Consider the following 15,685-nt stretch of genomic DNA (forward strand, 5'->3'; position numbering starts at 1 on the left):
CACTACTTTGTGTCTTGGCATGACACGAGGTATTCGAACGGTTCCAATTTCCCATAAAAATTGGTGGCGACTCCTTACAAAATGCAAACGCTTGTTTTCGCTCCTCACCAAGCGCCCCCGTGGGCGGCCCGCTGTCCACACATATCCCAAACACGCAACACTCCTACAAATATATGCATTTCCTATGTTATCATTTACCACACAACCTCTATATAATGCAACATGTGCAACAAAACTATAACACAAGCAATATTCAAGCAACATTTCAATTTACGTTTCCCGACTCATAACCACCCACGTAGTGACCAACCGAAACAATAGGATCTAGTTTTGAAATGAGGGATCCTTCTCACCCAAAATTGTCCGCTTATTGCATTCAAGTCGGGTTCATTTTATTAGACACTCCTAGATTCATTTTATTTCATTGGTTTAGGTTCCAAAATCGTCGCTCTGATACCACTTTGTAACACCCCAACTATCCGACCAAGATAATTGGAGCGTTACCATCTCGATTTCCCGAGGTAGTGTTTCAAAACTTCAATAAAATAACATTTTATAAATAAATGTAATGTTTAGTGAATTACATAAACGTAAACAAATGAATAAAAGTACAACTCATGACAACTATACTCTCTAGCCAACTATACTCGTCTCGTGACTCATCAAGCTCGACCCGTCTCCCGCACACTATCCAAACAATCTGTACCTAACCTGCTCCCCATATGACTAAAGGATATCACATGGATCAAGACGGGCCACCCCAAAAGAGACAGGTGACAAATACAATGACACAACAAACGTCAGCTTCAATAAACAAATAAAAGATGACACGACTCAAGTGTGAACATGCAACGTGACTACTAATGTGAATCACATAACACCAAATGACCACCTCCACGGTACCAGAACACGCCCAGGCATACCGACAACCACACTGGTACCGGGACACGCCCAGACATACCGATAACCATAAACAGGTACCCGGACACGCCTAGACGTACCGGGTCCGGAAGCCAACCGGATCCCCTGCCAGACGTCGTGTCTCAATCACACGAGTCCCTCCGTAACTCAAGCCATTAATGTGCACATCCCTCTTGGAGTCGGAAGCTCCAAGAGGCGACTTAAGCGCAAGACGGTCTCCCAACCGTCTTACGTCTCCAAAACAACAACAACAACAACAAAAACGACAACAACAACAACAACCACAAATCCTCCAACATATATGATACTAACCAATGCATGGACCACACTCAACATATCATAATCATCCTCTTAATGATGTGATTATCACTAAACATGTTATAATGCAAATGCCGTAATTATGTAAGACTAACCACAACATCAACATAAACAACATCACATTATTGAAACCGAGTAGGATTAACCTACCTTTTAGCATTTTTCATGAATTACTCGAATCCCATACGATTCCGTCTCGCAAGACCGTCTTAATCCTATACAATTCATGTAATATTATCACAAATACATCCTATGCTAATATATAATACAAACCCCTCATTATTACCCACTAATTACCCATATTACATATACTAATTACTAATTAATTAAACTAATTGAAAACCCCCAAAAGTTAGGGTTTACAAGACTAGAAAAAGGGGTAGATTTCGACTTACAAGATGAATGGATGAAGGAGAAGGTGAGCAATCTTCTAATCCAAGCTTAAATCAACTAAAATGGTGTTTGTGAGGGTTTTAGAGAGAAGGGAGAGTGTTTGGAGAGATAAGGAAGAAGATATAATGAATGGGGATAAGGGGATAAGATTTCCTTATCCCGTATTCTGATTCAGCGTCATTCGATCGAGTGGCGAGTCCACTCGGTCGAGTGTCGCTCACTCAGTCGAGTGAACCTCGCTCGGTCGAGTGCGAAACAGTTCTCGACAATGACCAGTTTTCGTAAAACAGTCATATCTCACTCCGTTTCTTGGTCATTTTGGGTAGGGATGTCATTGGGGCGGAACAGTGGTGATATAGGCTCCCCCGTACCTGTACCCAGCAAGAAAAACTCGTACCCATGCCCGTCCAACCACCCGTGGCGGGTACAAGTTTCTAAAACCACCCCCACCCCAACGGGTGGAAATATAAAACCGTACCCGACCCGCTTACTCATTAACCGCTACACTATAATTTTATTCGATAAATTTTTCCATAAAAGTTCGTTTAATCATTTTAATTTCCATTTTTTTTGAATTTATCTTTATAATTTTATTTTTTCACCAAATAAGTTAGTAAAAAGCTTTATAAAATAGTTATTATTAACATTATATCTTAATTATAACTAAATAAGATTTATAAAATTATCAAAATCCTACTAGTTTTTTTAATGATTGGCGGGTATTAGGTGGGTAAAATGCAAAATCCATCCCCGCCCCATGACCCATGGCGGGTACAATTTTCGTACCCGCACCCGCCCCGCCAAAGCTCTACTCATCCCCACCCCAACTAGGGCGGGTGCGGGGCGGTACCCACTTGTACCCGCCCCGCTGACATCCCTAATTTTGGGCGTGTGACCTACCGTTGGAATCGTAAGAGAACAAGTTATCACCTCCAATTGGAATCACATCAATAGCATGTCTCGATCTCAAGCTATGACAGTTTTAAGACGACCCTTTTATAGGCGGACATTATAACAACTCCACTAAAGTCTAGTATTGGTTATACTCGGTCCACTCGGTCGAGTGAACGCGTTAGAAATTATGAGGTATTACACCCCCGCCCTTGTAATCTCATCCGAGTCCCCTAAAAACAGTAGATCTGGGATCGTGGAGTTATGGGTGGGGGAGGGAGTGGTTAAGGTGGGGCCAGGGCTGGTGGATCGGCCACCGATGAAAGTGATGTGGGCTCAGGGTTGGTTTATGCGGCTGAGACAAGGTGGAGCAGCGCATGTGGCGGAAATGGAGCCTTGATGGTGGGTTGTTGGTGTGCTGCTTGAATGGTAGTTCAGTAATGATGATGTGAGGGTGATGAATTAAATTGGTGATTGATGAGGTGGTGGTCGTAGTGGGGGGTGGTAGTAGTGAGTAGGTAAGGAGGTGGTTCGAGGGGTGGGGGGTTGGAGATGATGGGTGGTGAAAGGAAGGGTTAAGGGTTTTAGTTAAAGGCAGGATTCCGTGTCACACGCCACATCAAGATCAAATAGCCACATCACACGCCACATCAGCACTTAACGGTGCAAATTGACAGAATTTAAGTTAAGGGTTACGGTGATACACAATAATGTACCACAGGGTTACCATTTCTCTTTTCTGATTTGCAGGATTACCACGTGGAATCTGAAAAAGTTCAGGGTCACCACGTAGAATTTCCCATATTATTTTATCCTAAAGAATAACTCAGACTCTTTTATTTCTTATACTTTATCTCTCGTACCCATCAAATTACTCCACAAAAAATTTGTGGAACCCACTAAACCTACTTTTTATACAAACGAAACATTATTCACGGGTCTTAAGTTGAGACTTTGGTCTTTGATTTCCAAAATCCACTTTAAGACTTTGCTATAATGCCACCGACTTTATCCCTATTTTCACCAAAATCTTACCAAAGTCTCAGCCTAGGTAGCGCCAAAACGGACACGTATACGGACACGTGATACGATATCTCATGAAATTTTAGGACACGAGACACGCTATTTAAATTTAATAAAAAATATATTTTATGGTTATAGATAACATATAATTTTAGTTTTGTAATATATTTTCGTATAAACTTAGCCTTACAGCTGTATAGTATTTTGTATGTTATAGTAGCTAGTACAGCCAAAAAAATTGAAAAGAATGGAAGAAATACAAGGGCTAGGTTGTTCCAGTTACTTCCTTTTGTCATCCAACACACAAAATTTCAGGCTCTCTAAACTTGGCCTACAATCTTCCCTCACCTCAATTCTTTCGTCATTTCTTCCTTTCCTTTTTGAATAAAAATTCAAATTCAAATTCCTTTACAAATCTTCAGGGAAGGGGAAAGAAAAACGAGAAAAAATAAAATAAAAAAATCTGAATCCATTATTGTTCTCTCATTTTGCCCCCTTTACCTCTCAGAAAAAAACATATCTTATAGTCATCGTGATGGGTTCAGAGATGCTAATAACATCGGGAGCAAGCGGGAGAGTGAACGCTCTATTATCGATGAGAGAATGGAAGAGGCTCGTTGATGTGATATTAGCAATATTTGTTGTAATTATGAGCCCGTTTCGAAGACGGGTGGTAGTGAAGGAGGAGAAGGTGATGCGATTACCTGCGGGGATTGTTTCGAGAAGATTGGGTATAGGAGACCAAGAAGTGGGTGTTAGGAGAGCTTTGGCTATTAAAAGGGTGAAACAGGATATGGACGATGGTAGGTCGGTCAGGGATTATTCTTTATTTGTTACACCTACAGGTCTTACTTTGTTTACGCAATCTTGGTCTCCGCTTCATGTCCATCCCAGGTTACTACTACAATCTAACCTATATTGTCTTTTTATTATTTATTTACCTTTCTTTTTTTAATATTTATGCCAATTTTTGTTGGCTTCCAATCTCCCTACCTTTCATATTGTATTGCCCTTATCCCTCATATTACTAATTTGAATCCTTTTCATTTTTTTCTCTCTATTTCCATTCACAAACCCATTCAATAATATTTATCCTTTAAATATTGTTAACCCTTTATTATTTTTATACATAAATGTACACCCTTGCCACTAAACCGTTAAAAGAATATGGACTCTCCATTTTTTTTAAGAAAGAGAGAATCTTGACTCCTATATTACTCACTGCCTCAAACAGGCGACACGTAAGGGTCATATGATGGGTGTGTTATAACAAGGGAGACTCTTTAACGACCTCTCACTTAACCGAGATTTCACATAACCGAGATTTGTATGGGTTGGCCATATCTCACTCGTAATTTACTTGTTTGGCGGCTGACGCCTCCATTTTTCATAAAATTTTACATATTGCCTTCCTTTCTCTCACTACCAATCCTCGTCCCCGATATTTGTTTACATATTTCATTTTAGGGTTTTTTATTCAAATATATACGTTTCTATCAGGGCCGTCTGGGAGTTATTCGTGGCCCTGTGCGAATTATCAAAACGGGGCCCTAAAATTCATACATCAAGAAAAAAATTACAAAAATGAAGTTTTTCCTTTCACAGCTCAAAAAATAATTCTAAATTAGATGGAGTCAAGTTTACAATTACAAAGCATCACTTCTTAAACATAGAAGCTCTTCTTGCACTCTTTGAAGCAAAATCATCGATTAGCTCCTCATAGCAAAATTTGTCTAAAACTTTATTCTCAATAGCTATCATAGCTAATCCATTTAGGCGGTCTTGTGACATTGTCGAACGCAAATATGACTTCAATAACTTCAGCTTTGAAAAACTTCTTTCGGCTGATGCAACGGTGATCGGAGTCGTCAATAAGATCCTATACGCTGTGACTGCATTAGGAAAACACCCACCAACTTTTTTCATATGATTCAAAATTGCCAGAGGACCCATACATGTATCAGGCATTAATTCTTTAAAAAATTTCAAATCTAAGTACAATGCATTTCCATCGATATCAGAATCCGCATTGTTTTTTAGTACATTCTCAAGATTAACACAACAAGACTCTAACATTAAATCATCTATTGAATTCAACTTAGTAGTAGAGAACATAAAGCCAAATATACTTTCAAATTCTTCGTATTGTTCGAACCTTGTTTTAAGTGAAGATATTGCTTGATCAATAAGGTATAAAAAATAATTAACTCTAAATGATTCCTCTTCAGATACACGTGATGAATCATCAGGACCCTCATCAAACTGTTTTTTTCTTCGTCTTTCTCGTCTTTTAGGAAAAGAAGGATCAATGTCCATGTCTTTAGCTATATCTTTAGCGGTTTCCATAGCTTTAGAGAAACCAGTATCTCTATACTTTTCAAAAGTTGAAATTAAAGCATTGATTTGTAAAATAGCCACATCAATAAGCATATTTTTCGATTGTAGATTTTTACTAACTTCATTAACAAAGTACAATATTTCATACCAAATGATGATTGACACGAGGAACTCAAAACTACCAAGTTCATTCAATGCTAAGGATTTAGCTTGGCTTCTAATAATACCATCATTATCGACATCGGCAATTTCAAGCAAAGCTTCTTGAAATTCCACAAGTTGAAATCTTATAGCTTTTACACTATCAATACGACTTTCCCAACGTGTAGCTGACAACGGTTTAGGAGTTAAACCTGATACATTATCTTTCAAAATATTCCACCTCTTTGTTGAATGGGCAAATATAGTGTATACACGTTGTATGATTGCAAAAAAATCTTTACCTTGACCACATGAATTAGCTATGTCACATAATGTGAGGTTTAAACTATGACAACCACAAGGTGTATAAAAGGCTCTAGGATTTATGTCCAACAATCTTTTTTGCACTCCTTGATGTTTTCCTTTCATATTAGACCCATTATCATAGCCTTGACCTCTTATGTTATCTATATCAAGATCAAGACATTTTAACTCATCTTGTAAAGCATTAAAAAGTCCTAAACCACTAGTATCATTCACATTCAAAAATCCCAAAAATGACTCTTCTACTTGAAACTCATCTAAACAAGTATCCACATACCGTAATATTATAGACATTTGCTCTTTGTGGCTAATATCAGGCGTACAATCAAGTATCAAAGAAAAGTACTTTGCTTGCTTAATTTTCTTGATGATATCAGATTTAATGGTATGACCGAGCAAGCTTATCAACTCATTTTGGATATTGTGACCAAGATAATGGCAATTAGCATCGCTATTTGTTATGCGACTAACATGTTTTTGAATCACTGGATCAAACTCGGCCACCATCTCAACCAACCCCAAAAAATTTCCATTACTTGCCTGATACAATTTTTCATTAGTGCCACGAAAGGCTAAATTATGTTTTCCGAGGTACTTGACAATTGCAATTATTCTTACCATTACATTTTTCCAGTGTTCCTTCTCTTTATATACATTTTTTTGATTCAACTCGTCAATTGCTTTATTCTTACCTAGTCGTAAACGCAATTCATACCAAATAGTCATGTTCCTAACATGTTCCACACTCATTTCATGCTCTTTAAGTCTTACACCAAGATGAATCCAATCATTAAAGCCACTGGATACTAATTCGCCTCGACCTTGAGATTTTCGAAATAATTTACAGCAAAAGCAAAACACTTTATCTAGATCTTTTGAATAAACAAGCCATTCTCTATCCCATTTTTCTCCGTTTGGCATAAATCTAGTATAAAATTTTGACGAAAAGTATCTATTGCCTGAGTTTTTAGGACCCCTATCGATACTTAAATCCCTCAATGGACCCTTAACAGCTAATTCGTCTATTTGTTTAGCATTTAGTTTATCCCAGTTTCTAGGATCGTAAATACCTTCTTCAAAATTAGCATCATCAGTATCATTAACCTCTTCTTCAACATTTTCAGAAGATGAATTGACATTTTCCATAAGCACACCTTCAAAATCATTATTTATTTCAGCAAGAAGACCGTCAACACGTAAAGACTCATCATTATTTATTTCGTCAATTAAGGGCGCACTAACAGTAACATTATCAATATTTTCATTCCGAGTTTCGTTCAAACCAGCACAATTATCAACATCTTTAACAACAAATTTATCAAGAGCACCTTTTTGAGAACGAGTTAGCTCTTCAATTCTCTTTTTTTTCTTACGTTTTTCACAACCCGAGTCATATTTTCTTGTTTTGGGATTCATTCTAGTTCAGCAATCAGCAACAAATAATAAGGAACAATAAAATTTTAAAAACAAAGACAGTAGAATGATTAAGAAAACACCTAGTACTCCCAATTATGAGACAAAGGCCACGAACTCATCTTCATTCTTCAACCTTCAATTTTTCATCATTACTCCCCTGTAAAAAAAATGAATAAAGATCATCCCTTTGCCTTAAAAAGTTGTAACCTATATATATAAATATAAAATTATGAGACAAAAAAAAATATTGAACACAAAAATAAAACTTTACCTTCATCTTCAATTCTTCATGAGAGAAATCAGAGAATTATGATCAATAATTAAGAGAAATATTGTGGTAGAACACTAGAATTAATTAATTATGGAAATTGGGAGGAATTGGGGAATGGGGATTTTAGATGAATGAAATTTGGGAAAGTAACGTCTTTTTTTTTTCTGATTGATTGATAGACAAGAGATAAATAAGGAAATTGTGTTTTGGGAATATGGAGAGCAGTGAATGTGAAGCGGTGACCAACTGACCAAGTTGGACTTCCTTGCTTAAATTTTTTTTTTTTTTTTTTTTTAAAAGGACTTTTGGGCTGAGATTGGGCCCCAAAATTTTGGGGGCCCTGTACAACTGAACAGGTTGTACCTGTTGATAGCCGGCCCTGGTTTCTATATTTAGGAATTTCTTTTTGAATAATTTGGACGCTGTTTGGTAAACAGCATATTGACCAAATTTTAGTATATTCAAGGCTTTTAGCATGTTTGATCCATCAATATGCTAATTGTAGTGTTTGGTAAACAGCATATTTGGGGTCAATATGCTGTTTTACAATATGCTGATTACCCCAGTATTGTTGGTTAACATATTGTAAAATATGAAATTTTTCTCCATTTTACAAAGAAAACTAACAATCTACTAATCGTAATCTGCCAATTACCAAACACTCAAATCAATTATGCTAATTATAATATGCTAGTCAAACCTTCTGATAAAATCTGTCATTTATAATCTGCTTTTGCAATCTGCTTATGCTGAAATTAATCCGCTGTTTACCAAACAGGGCCTTGATCTTGCACATCCATTATAATGCACTTGTAATTGTTGTAATCCAATAACCACCACTACAAATGGTCCCCTCCCATTTCCTTTTGTCTTTGTGCCCAAACCAAAAGTAAACAATTGATGCTAACTGAGAGAGTATTAATAAGATTAGTACTTGAATAACTATGAACAGACGATGATTTATATGTAAGAAGAAAATCACGTTTTCCATACGTATTAATTTTGTTACAAATTTTAAAATTGCAAAATGGACACTGAAAAAAGCACATTTGGGTGGGTGAATTACACAGATTGGCCCACGCAGGTTCATTTGCAATATTCGAATTAGCCAAGGCCAATTCATATACTCTCTCTCATCCACTCCAAAGGTGCCATAGACCCACTTCTTTTGAGAGGAAAAGTAGGTCTGTGTTACCTTTGGAGGGGATGAGAGGGAGTATTTCACACGAATTGGTCCAGGTTCGTGTATTTCACACTATTGAGTTATTTTTTTTTCGTTTATTCAGTTTGGGAATATTTGGACGGCCTTAACATGGCCATTCCGCTCGTGTTTGATTTTGGATAAACTTCTTTTTCGATTTGCTTACATTAATGAGACGAACGCCAAGACAAGTTCTCAAAGAATACTTAGGCCAATTGAATTTGAAAAAATGCCTCTAAAGCCTTCATTTTGACGTTCAAAGTCTTCCATACGTGTTTTTTTTGTCTCTGATCACTAAGATTAGGATGGATTTAGCATAGATTAAGAGGTTGTTAACGGGAAGATGTAGATATAAAAAACTAAAAATATACCAACTCGTGATAAAAATGACACGGTCATGCCAATTCGGGTAAATCACACGAAATAGCATGTCCATTCTCGCGGAATACACGAAATGGCCTAGGCTATTTCATTTACACAAATTGGCTATGTCGATGTCCTATTCTTCACACGATTTGGTATCTTTCAAGTTTTTTATTTTCTTGTTAATTACATTCTAATCTATGCTAAATTCATTCTAATCCACGCTAAATCCATCCTAATTTTCATAACATTGATTTTCATACAACAATAAAGTATACATAAGGTGTATTCATTAATACAAATGGCTCTTGATAGCGGAATCACCTTAGTAATCCGAATTATTACCAAACTTTAATTTTACAAATTATAATCTAAAATTACTTACAAGAATACTAGTCCTAATGAACTGAACTTTTTAAAAGCTTGCTCGCTAGCCCTTGTCCAACCAAAATAACAAACTAAGGCGATGGTATATATTTTCGCCTCTATAGTGACCTCAAATTTCCAACAAGTTGATGTTATATAATAAGATCACCTTTCTTTAGAATTTGTATTTTGTTTTAAGGCGATAAAATTGCATTCAAGCGATAGAAAAATACGGAAACACACCGAGATGACAACCCTCAGAGGTTTATTTCATGTTAAGCTGTGTGAGTAAATTATTGACGATTTATACCTTTGATGGTCACTTGCTAACTTGAGATTGTAGAAATTAGACGTCACTAGTATTAAACTAATTTTCCTTTTTCACATGGCCTATGTCGCCAATTGCCATTGCATAACTAGGCTTGATTGTGTAAACCATAAAACATAATCAGTATGTGATCATAAGTTTAAGGTACCCTTCCTCGATAAAGTGTGAGATATCAAGATCTTATGTTTTGGTGCAATGGTATTGTCATTATGTTATTAGACGCCTGATATTAGAACCAACTTCAGATATAAATTAAGGCATATCAGACGTCATTGTTGTGGCTAACTCTCTTGTTCTGGACTTGGGTATTCTTTTATGTTTTCTCTATCTTTGTTTTGTTTTATTCTATTCTTCGAGCCTTGAAATATTTGTTCGCTTTTTCTGTCAAAGAATTGTTTATTTTACCACTTTCATAGTTTTAATACTGTTACGTTTCGTGTGTTGTCATACAACCCTCAAAATATATGCTCCCTTTGTCCCAATAATTTGTTTGTCTTTTCTATTCTTTGTGAGTTGTATTTTAATTAGAGGCAAACAAATGATTGGGACGGAGGGAGTACCTTGTCTGTCCAAGTTGTAGTGTGCTCTTTAGGTTATTCAATTCTTGTATATATTTTTACTTCTAGTTTATTTTGGGTAGCAAGGTTCTGCATTTTGCTAGCAATCTACGGTTGTACCTTTTTACCTATATTTGATATTTGATGAATGTCTAATGATTAATCTTATCTTCTTCAGGGGGCTGGTGTTACTATTACACGGGCTTAATGAGCACAGGTTCTGAGAACGCGTGTTTTTGTTTAGAGCCGTAACCTGGCATTTCTTCTTATTCAGCATGCTAACTGTTTAGTTTTATTGTTTCTTATGACAGTGGCCGATATAGTGACTTTGCAAAATTGCTGAATGGTATTGGATTTAAGGTTTATGGTATGGATTGGATTGGTAAGTTGGAAGGTCGTTTCTCAATCTCAGTAGCTCTTTATATCTGATGTTATACTTATGGTGTACCCTATTTGTCAATTGGTTTATGTCTCGCTTATATGGTAACTGGTTCTTAAAATGCTGTACTGCAGGCGTGGGACATTTGAAACAGTTTCATCTAACGAAAGTTTTACTTTTGTATCCATATCTATGTTTTGTCATTGCTCGTTCCAGTTACATTCTCACTTATGTCGTGTTTTCAGGTCATGGTGGAAGTGATGGATTACATGCTTACGTTCCATCTCTTGACAATGTTGTTTCTGATATGGTATGATTGGCATCAATACCAATTGACAGCAATAAAAAAAAAAAAACTCACTGCAAAGCTAATGTGTCTTTGTAACTCATTTGCAGAAAGCCTTCCTGGATAATATCTTGTTGGAGAATCCTGGGCTTCCTTGCTTTTGCTTTGCACATTCAACCGGGGCGGCTATTGTACTTAAAGTGAGTTCTCACTCTCCTATATGTAAAATTACTTCAGTAGTTTTCTCTATGTTTCATGTACCTAGACTATCATTATGGGTATACATCACACCTCTTCACTGTACATGCAGGCTGCTCTTGATCCAAATGTTCAGAAACATATTCATGGGTTAATTTTGACATCTCCCGCAGTTTCTGTGAAACCATCTCATCCAGTTTTTACCGTAAGATTCTTGATTTCTTTTGATGTCTCTTTAATAACATATGATGCTAAATAACCTCTCTCAATAAGGCATTATTCTTACATTAACTGATGTTATGCAATACCAATTATGAAATATGGCCATGCCTCAAAAGTATCGTACATTCGTACCCAAGGTAGGGAGGTTGATGTCTGCAGCCGTATCAAATGATCCATGTAGAAAACCACGTCGTAAAGGTATCTAAATTTTTCTAGTGTTCAAGGTTAACCAATACACAGGACTAGGTAAAGAATTGTATTGGTAAAGTGTTGCTCCCTCCATTCTTTTGATAAAGTTTTGAGAAATAGAGTAAAATTACATATCCCTAGAATTAAACGAATGTGGACGATGTCATTTTGATGCAGGGAGTGGTAGTTACTAAATTAGGGGCAATATTGGTAACTTAGTCGTTTAACATACTAAATTTAGAAAGATGACAATTAATTTGGAATAAATTTTGGAGAAAGGGGCACAATAAAAATGGAATAGAGGGACTATTAGTCATATATAATAAGGGAATCACGCCGACTTTTGTGAGCTATCGTTTTTCATAATACTTCAATGCTAACTAACAAAAGTCTAAGCGCTGACCGTAGAAATATAAATAAACTTTGTACAATAATACTTTTTTTTTGCTTTTGTTGCATCGTGATATGCGAATGCTCGAAACTCCTCCTCCTGTGTTTACATGACCTCAAGTGTTATCGATTCAATACGGAGTATTATTTTCTCGGTTCGACAAAGAACATTAACAGTTCTTCTTGTCAGGTAATTGCCCCAATAATTTCTTTTCTAATACCGAGGTACCAGTGTCATGCTGCAAACAAACCTGGCACAGTAGTTTCTCGAGATCCGGAGGCACTACGAGCAAAGTATTCAGATCCTCTAGTTTATACAGGTGCCATTCGTGTTAGGACTGGCTGGGAGATTCTTCGTATATCGACATATTTGCGAGAAAACATGATGAGATTGAGGGTGCCCTTTATCGTATTACATGGATCCGAGGACACTGTGACTGACCCACAAGGCTCAAAGAAACTATATGAAGAGGCCTCGTCAAAAGATAAGACGATAAAGTTGTATGAAGGTTTGTTGCACGACATCCTCTTTGAACCTGAGCGTGAAGCCGTAGTCCGAGATATAGTGGAATGGTTGGAACGAATGGTGGTCAACTAGCTAGATTCGCCACTCGTCTAATTTCAAGAGAAAAATGAGATGTATTCGTTCAGCGACAACTTTTTAACGTCGCTGAATCTTTCCCAGGAAGTAGTGGGAAGGTATGGACTAATAAGGGACTACTGCGGCGTTGTTGATTCTTTTCTTTCCGAAGTACCGTCTTGGCTATCGCTTGAACATATTCTTAACGTTAATTTTATCTATTGTATTTTCTAAGGCACTGTTGAAACGTCTTCCTCTCCCATCTTTATGGAATGTTGTATTGTTTTTAATCACACACCGTCACACGGTTGTTTTAAGTTGACGGAGTTATAACCTATGGAGTTTTACTATGTAATGGATGTAAAACAAAGCGGGACAAAACATTCCTATTTTTAGGATGAGATTTTATTATATATGGAAACTTGAAATTTCGTAAAAGAAGAATTTCTTTCTTATTAAAACATACTCCCTTCATACCATAGTTTGAGTTTTCATGTTTTATATATACTCCCTCCGTTCCAGTCAATTATTGTTCTTTGGTTTGGCATAAAGAACAAGGAAAGATGAAATGTCCAATTACTAAATATCAAGTAGAACAAATTGAGTGTGAATTATGAAATTATTCATTAAGTTCATTTTTAAAATAGAAATGACAACTTCTCAATGAGACACCCCAATATAAAAAAGGACAACAAATGATAGGGACAAAGGGAGTACATAGTGTGGACGCGGGCCCACGGGGGCGAAAAGCGAAGCAAGCTTTTCTTTTGTTGCATTTGTGGAGTCGCCACCAATTTATTGTGAAAAATTGGAAACCGTTCGAATACTTCGTGCCATGTCAAGACACAAAGTAATGACATAAACACCAAGAACTCGTTACCCTTAGCATTCTATGTCTAGAATGACTCTCGTGGATGCCAATGAACACGGATGTTCACAGACATCTGGAATAAGGGGTGAGGGTACGTATTAAGAAGCTCTTTTGATCAAACACCTAATCCCGCCCGCCTCGATAGCGGCCTCTACTAATGATTAGGGAAGTTATTCATACTCGATATGTTGTCGATTTATATGCATGCAATGCAACAAACAAATAGATTTATCCTAGCATGTGAGAATTAGACTAAGTCGGTAAACACGTAATTTAACATACAATAAATGTCGAGGTAGAATTTTAGGTTAATTACATTTGAAAGCATACAAACAATAATAAAGAAATACAATAAAGAAAATTACAATAATTACATTGGATTAATTGATTTATGTCGAAAATACATTTAAAACGGATGGTTTTAGAAAAGAAAGAGAAAATAAATAAACGGACAGATTATGAGTGATAATACGAGTAGTAATTAATTAATACTTAATTAATAAACTAGGTCAAGGCAAAAAACGGGAGTTCAGAGACAGAACTCAACCAGGAAGAGGCGCAGCAGTCGCTGCGTCTGTTCCTTAGCTCAGTTCTGGTTGTGAAGCCGGAATTGCAAATTGTTAATATTCGTTGGTGATTTTAATGCTTGATTATATTATTTGACTCGGATAGAAGTGATTAACAGATTATTTACATATGATTGAGGTCATAAAAACAGTAAAACATGGATAAAAACTAATTAGGACGAATTATATACAAGATTAATATGGTTATTAATACAAATTAATCGAATTAAATGAATTAAGACAAATTAATTAGGTTAAACAGGTTATTAATGACGAATTAATGATGATGACGATAAACAACAAATGCAAATATGTCAATGATGAATTCCAGAGACTCAATATGGATGAATCGAATCTCTAAAAACCCGAATTGATTTTAATGACGAAACCCGCAAATATGAATTATAAGGGATTTAAGTCGGGGATTTTAATGATGGATTAATTAATGATGATGAAAGATTAATGAGTTACAGGTTAAACTTATCATACTCAACTTGTCGTGCTAAAGAACAATGAACAATTGAAAACAAAACAAAACAATAGGACGAACAGAAGACGAAGGAAGAAGAAAGGAAGCAGGAACTGCGGCAGGCCGGCAGCCTTACGAAGAGGCGCAGCAGGTGTTGCGTCCCTTCGAAGAGGCGCAACAGTTGCTGCGTCCTTTCTCGACGTCTGTCTCCTGATAATCCGACAAAAGGATTTTAAAACAATAATAAAATAAGGATTATACACCCTCAGACTTACATGTTTGACGAAACGAGATGAACTAAGTTAACGTTTAGTGATGCTTGACCCGAATGTACGACGAAAGTGCCCTCTTAGAGGAAAACGAATAAGATTGATTAAAGTTGATTGATGTGGAGTTGGTCAAATTGGTCGGTCATGAAAAACGAGGCTGGTACTCAGAAGGATCCGAGTTTACGTGGTCGAAAGTTCAAGCACGTAGACGCCAAAAAGTAAGAAAGTGGTCTAGAATGCAAAGGGAGAAGAGAAGGGCGGACACTCGCGTGAGAAATATGTGAGACCGAAGGTCTCTATTTATACTAATCACACGGAGAAAATTAGGGTTTTCGGAGAAACTTTGGAAGTGAATCTCGAAAAGATACGAAAGAATACGCAGAAAAGGACTGAGGAAGAGGCGCAGCAAGCACTGC

General features: G+C 36.6%; 1 protein-coding gene across 1 annotated transcript; it reads left to right on the top strand.

Moving 5' to 3' along the window:
• Nucleotides 1-3,827: 3,827 nt before the first annotated feature.
• Nucleotides 3,828-13,532, top strand: LOC141643009 (uncharacterized). The gene is made up of 7 exons (XM_074452028.1): nt 3,828-4,440; nt 11,029-11,067; nt 11,162-11,232; nt 11,475-11,539; nt 11,626-11,715; nt 11,826-11,918; nt 12,705-13,532. The coding sequence occupies exons 1-7, from the start codon at nt 4,082-4,084 to the stop codon at nt 13,110-13,112; spliced, it is 1,125 nt and encodes a 374-aa protein (XP_074308129.1). The 5' UTR covers nt 3,828-4,081; the 3' UTR covers nt 13,113-13,532.
• The last annotated feature ends 2,153 nt before the right edge of the window (nt 13,533-15,685 follow it).

This window comes from Silene latifolia, chromosome 2 (assembly GCF_048544455.1).
Source record: "Silene latifolia isolate original U9 population chromosome 2, ASM4854445v1, whole genome shotgun sequence".
NCBI lineage: Eukaryota > Viridiplantae > Streptophyta > Magnoliopsida > Caryophyllales > Caryophyllaceae > Silene > Silene latifolia.

Excerpts from the sequence above, each read along its gene's own strand:
- LOC141643009 (XM_074452028.1), top strand. The coding sequence starts at position 4,082 with ATGGGTTCAGAGATGCTAATAACATCGGGAGCAAGCGGGAGAGTGAAC. Across the intron at positions 11,233-11,474 it reads TTATGGTATGGATTGGATTG|GTCATGGTGGAAGTGATGGA; the intron begins GTAAGTTGGAAG and ends TCGTGTTTTCAG. Across the intron at positions 11,716-11,825 it reads GGGCGGCTATTGTACTTAAA|GCTGCTCTTGATCCAAATGT; the intron begins GTGAGTTCTCAC and ends CTGTACATGCAG.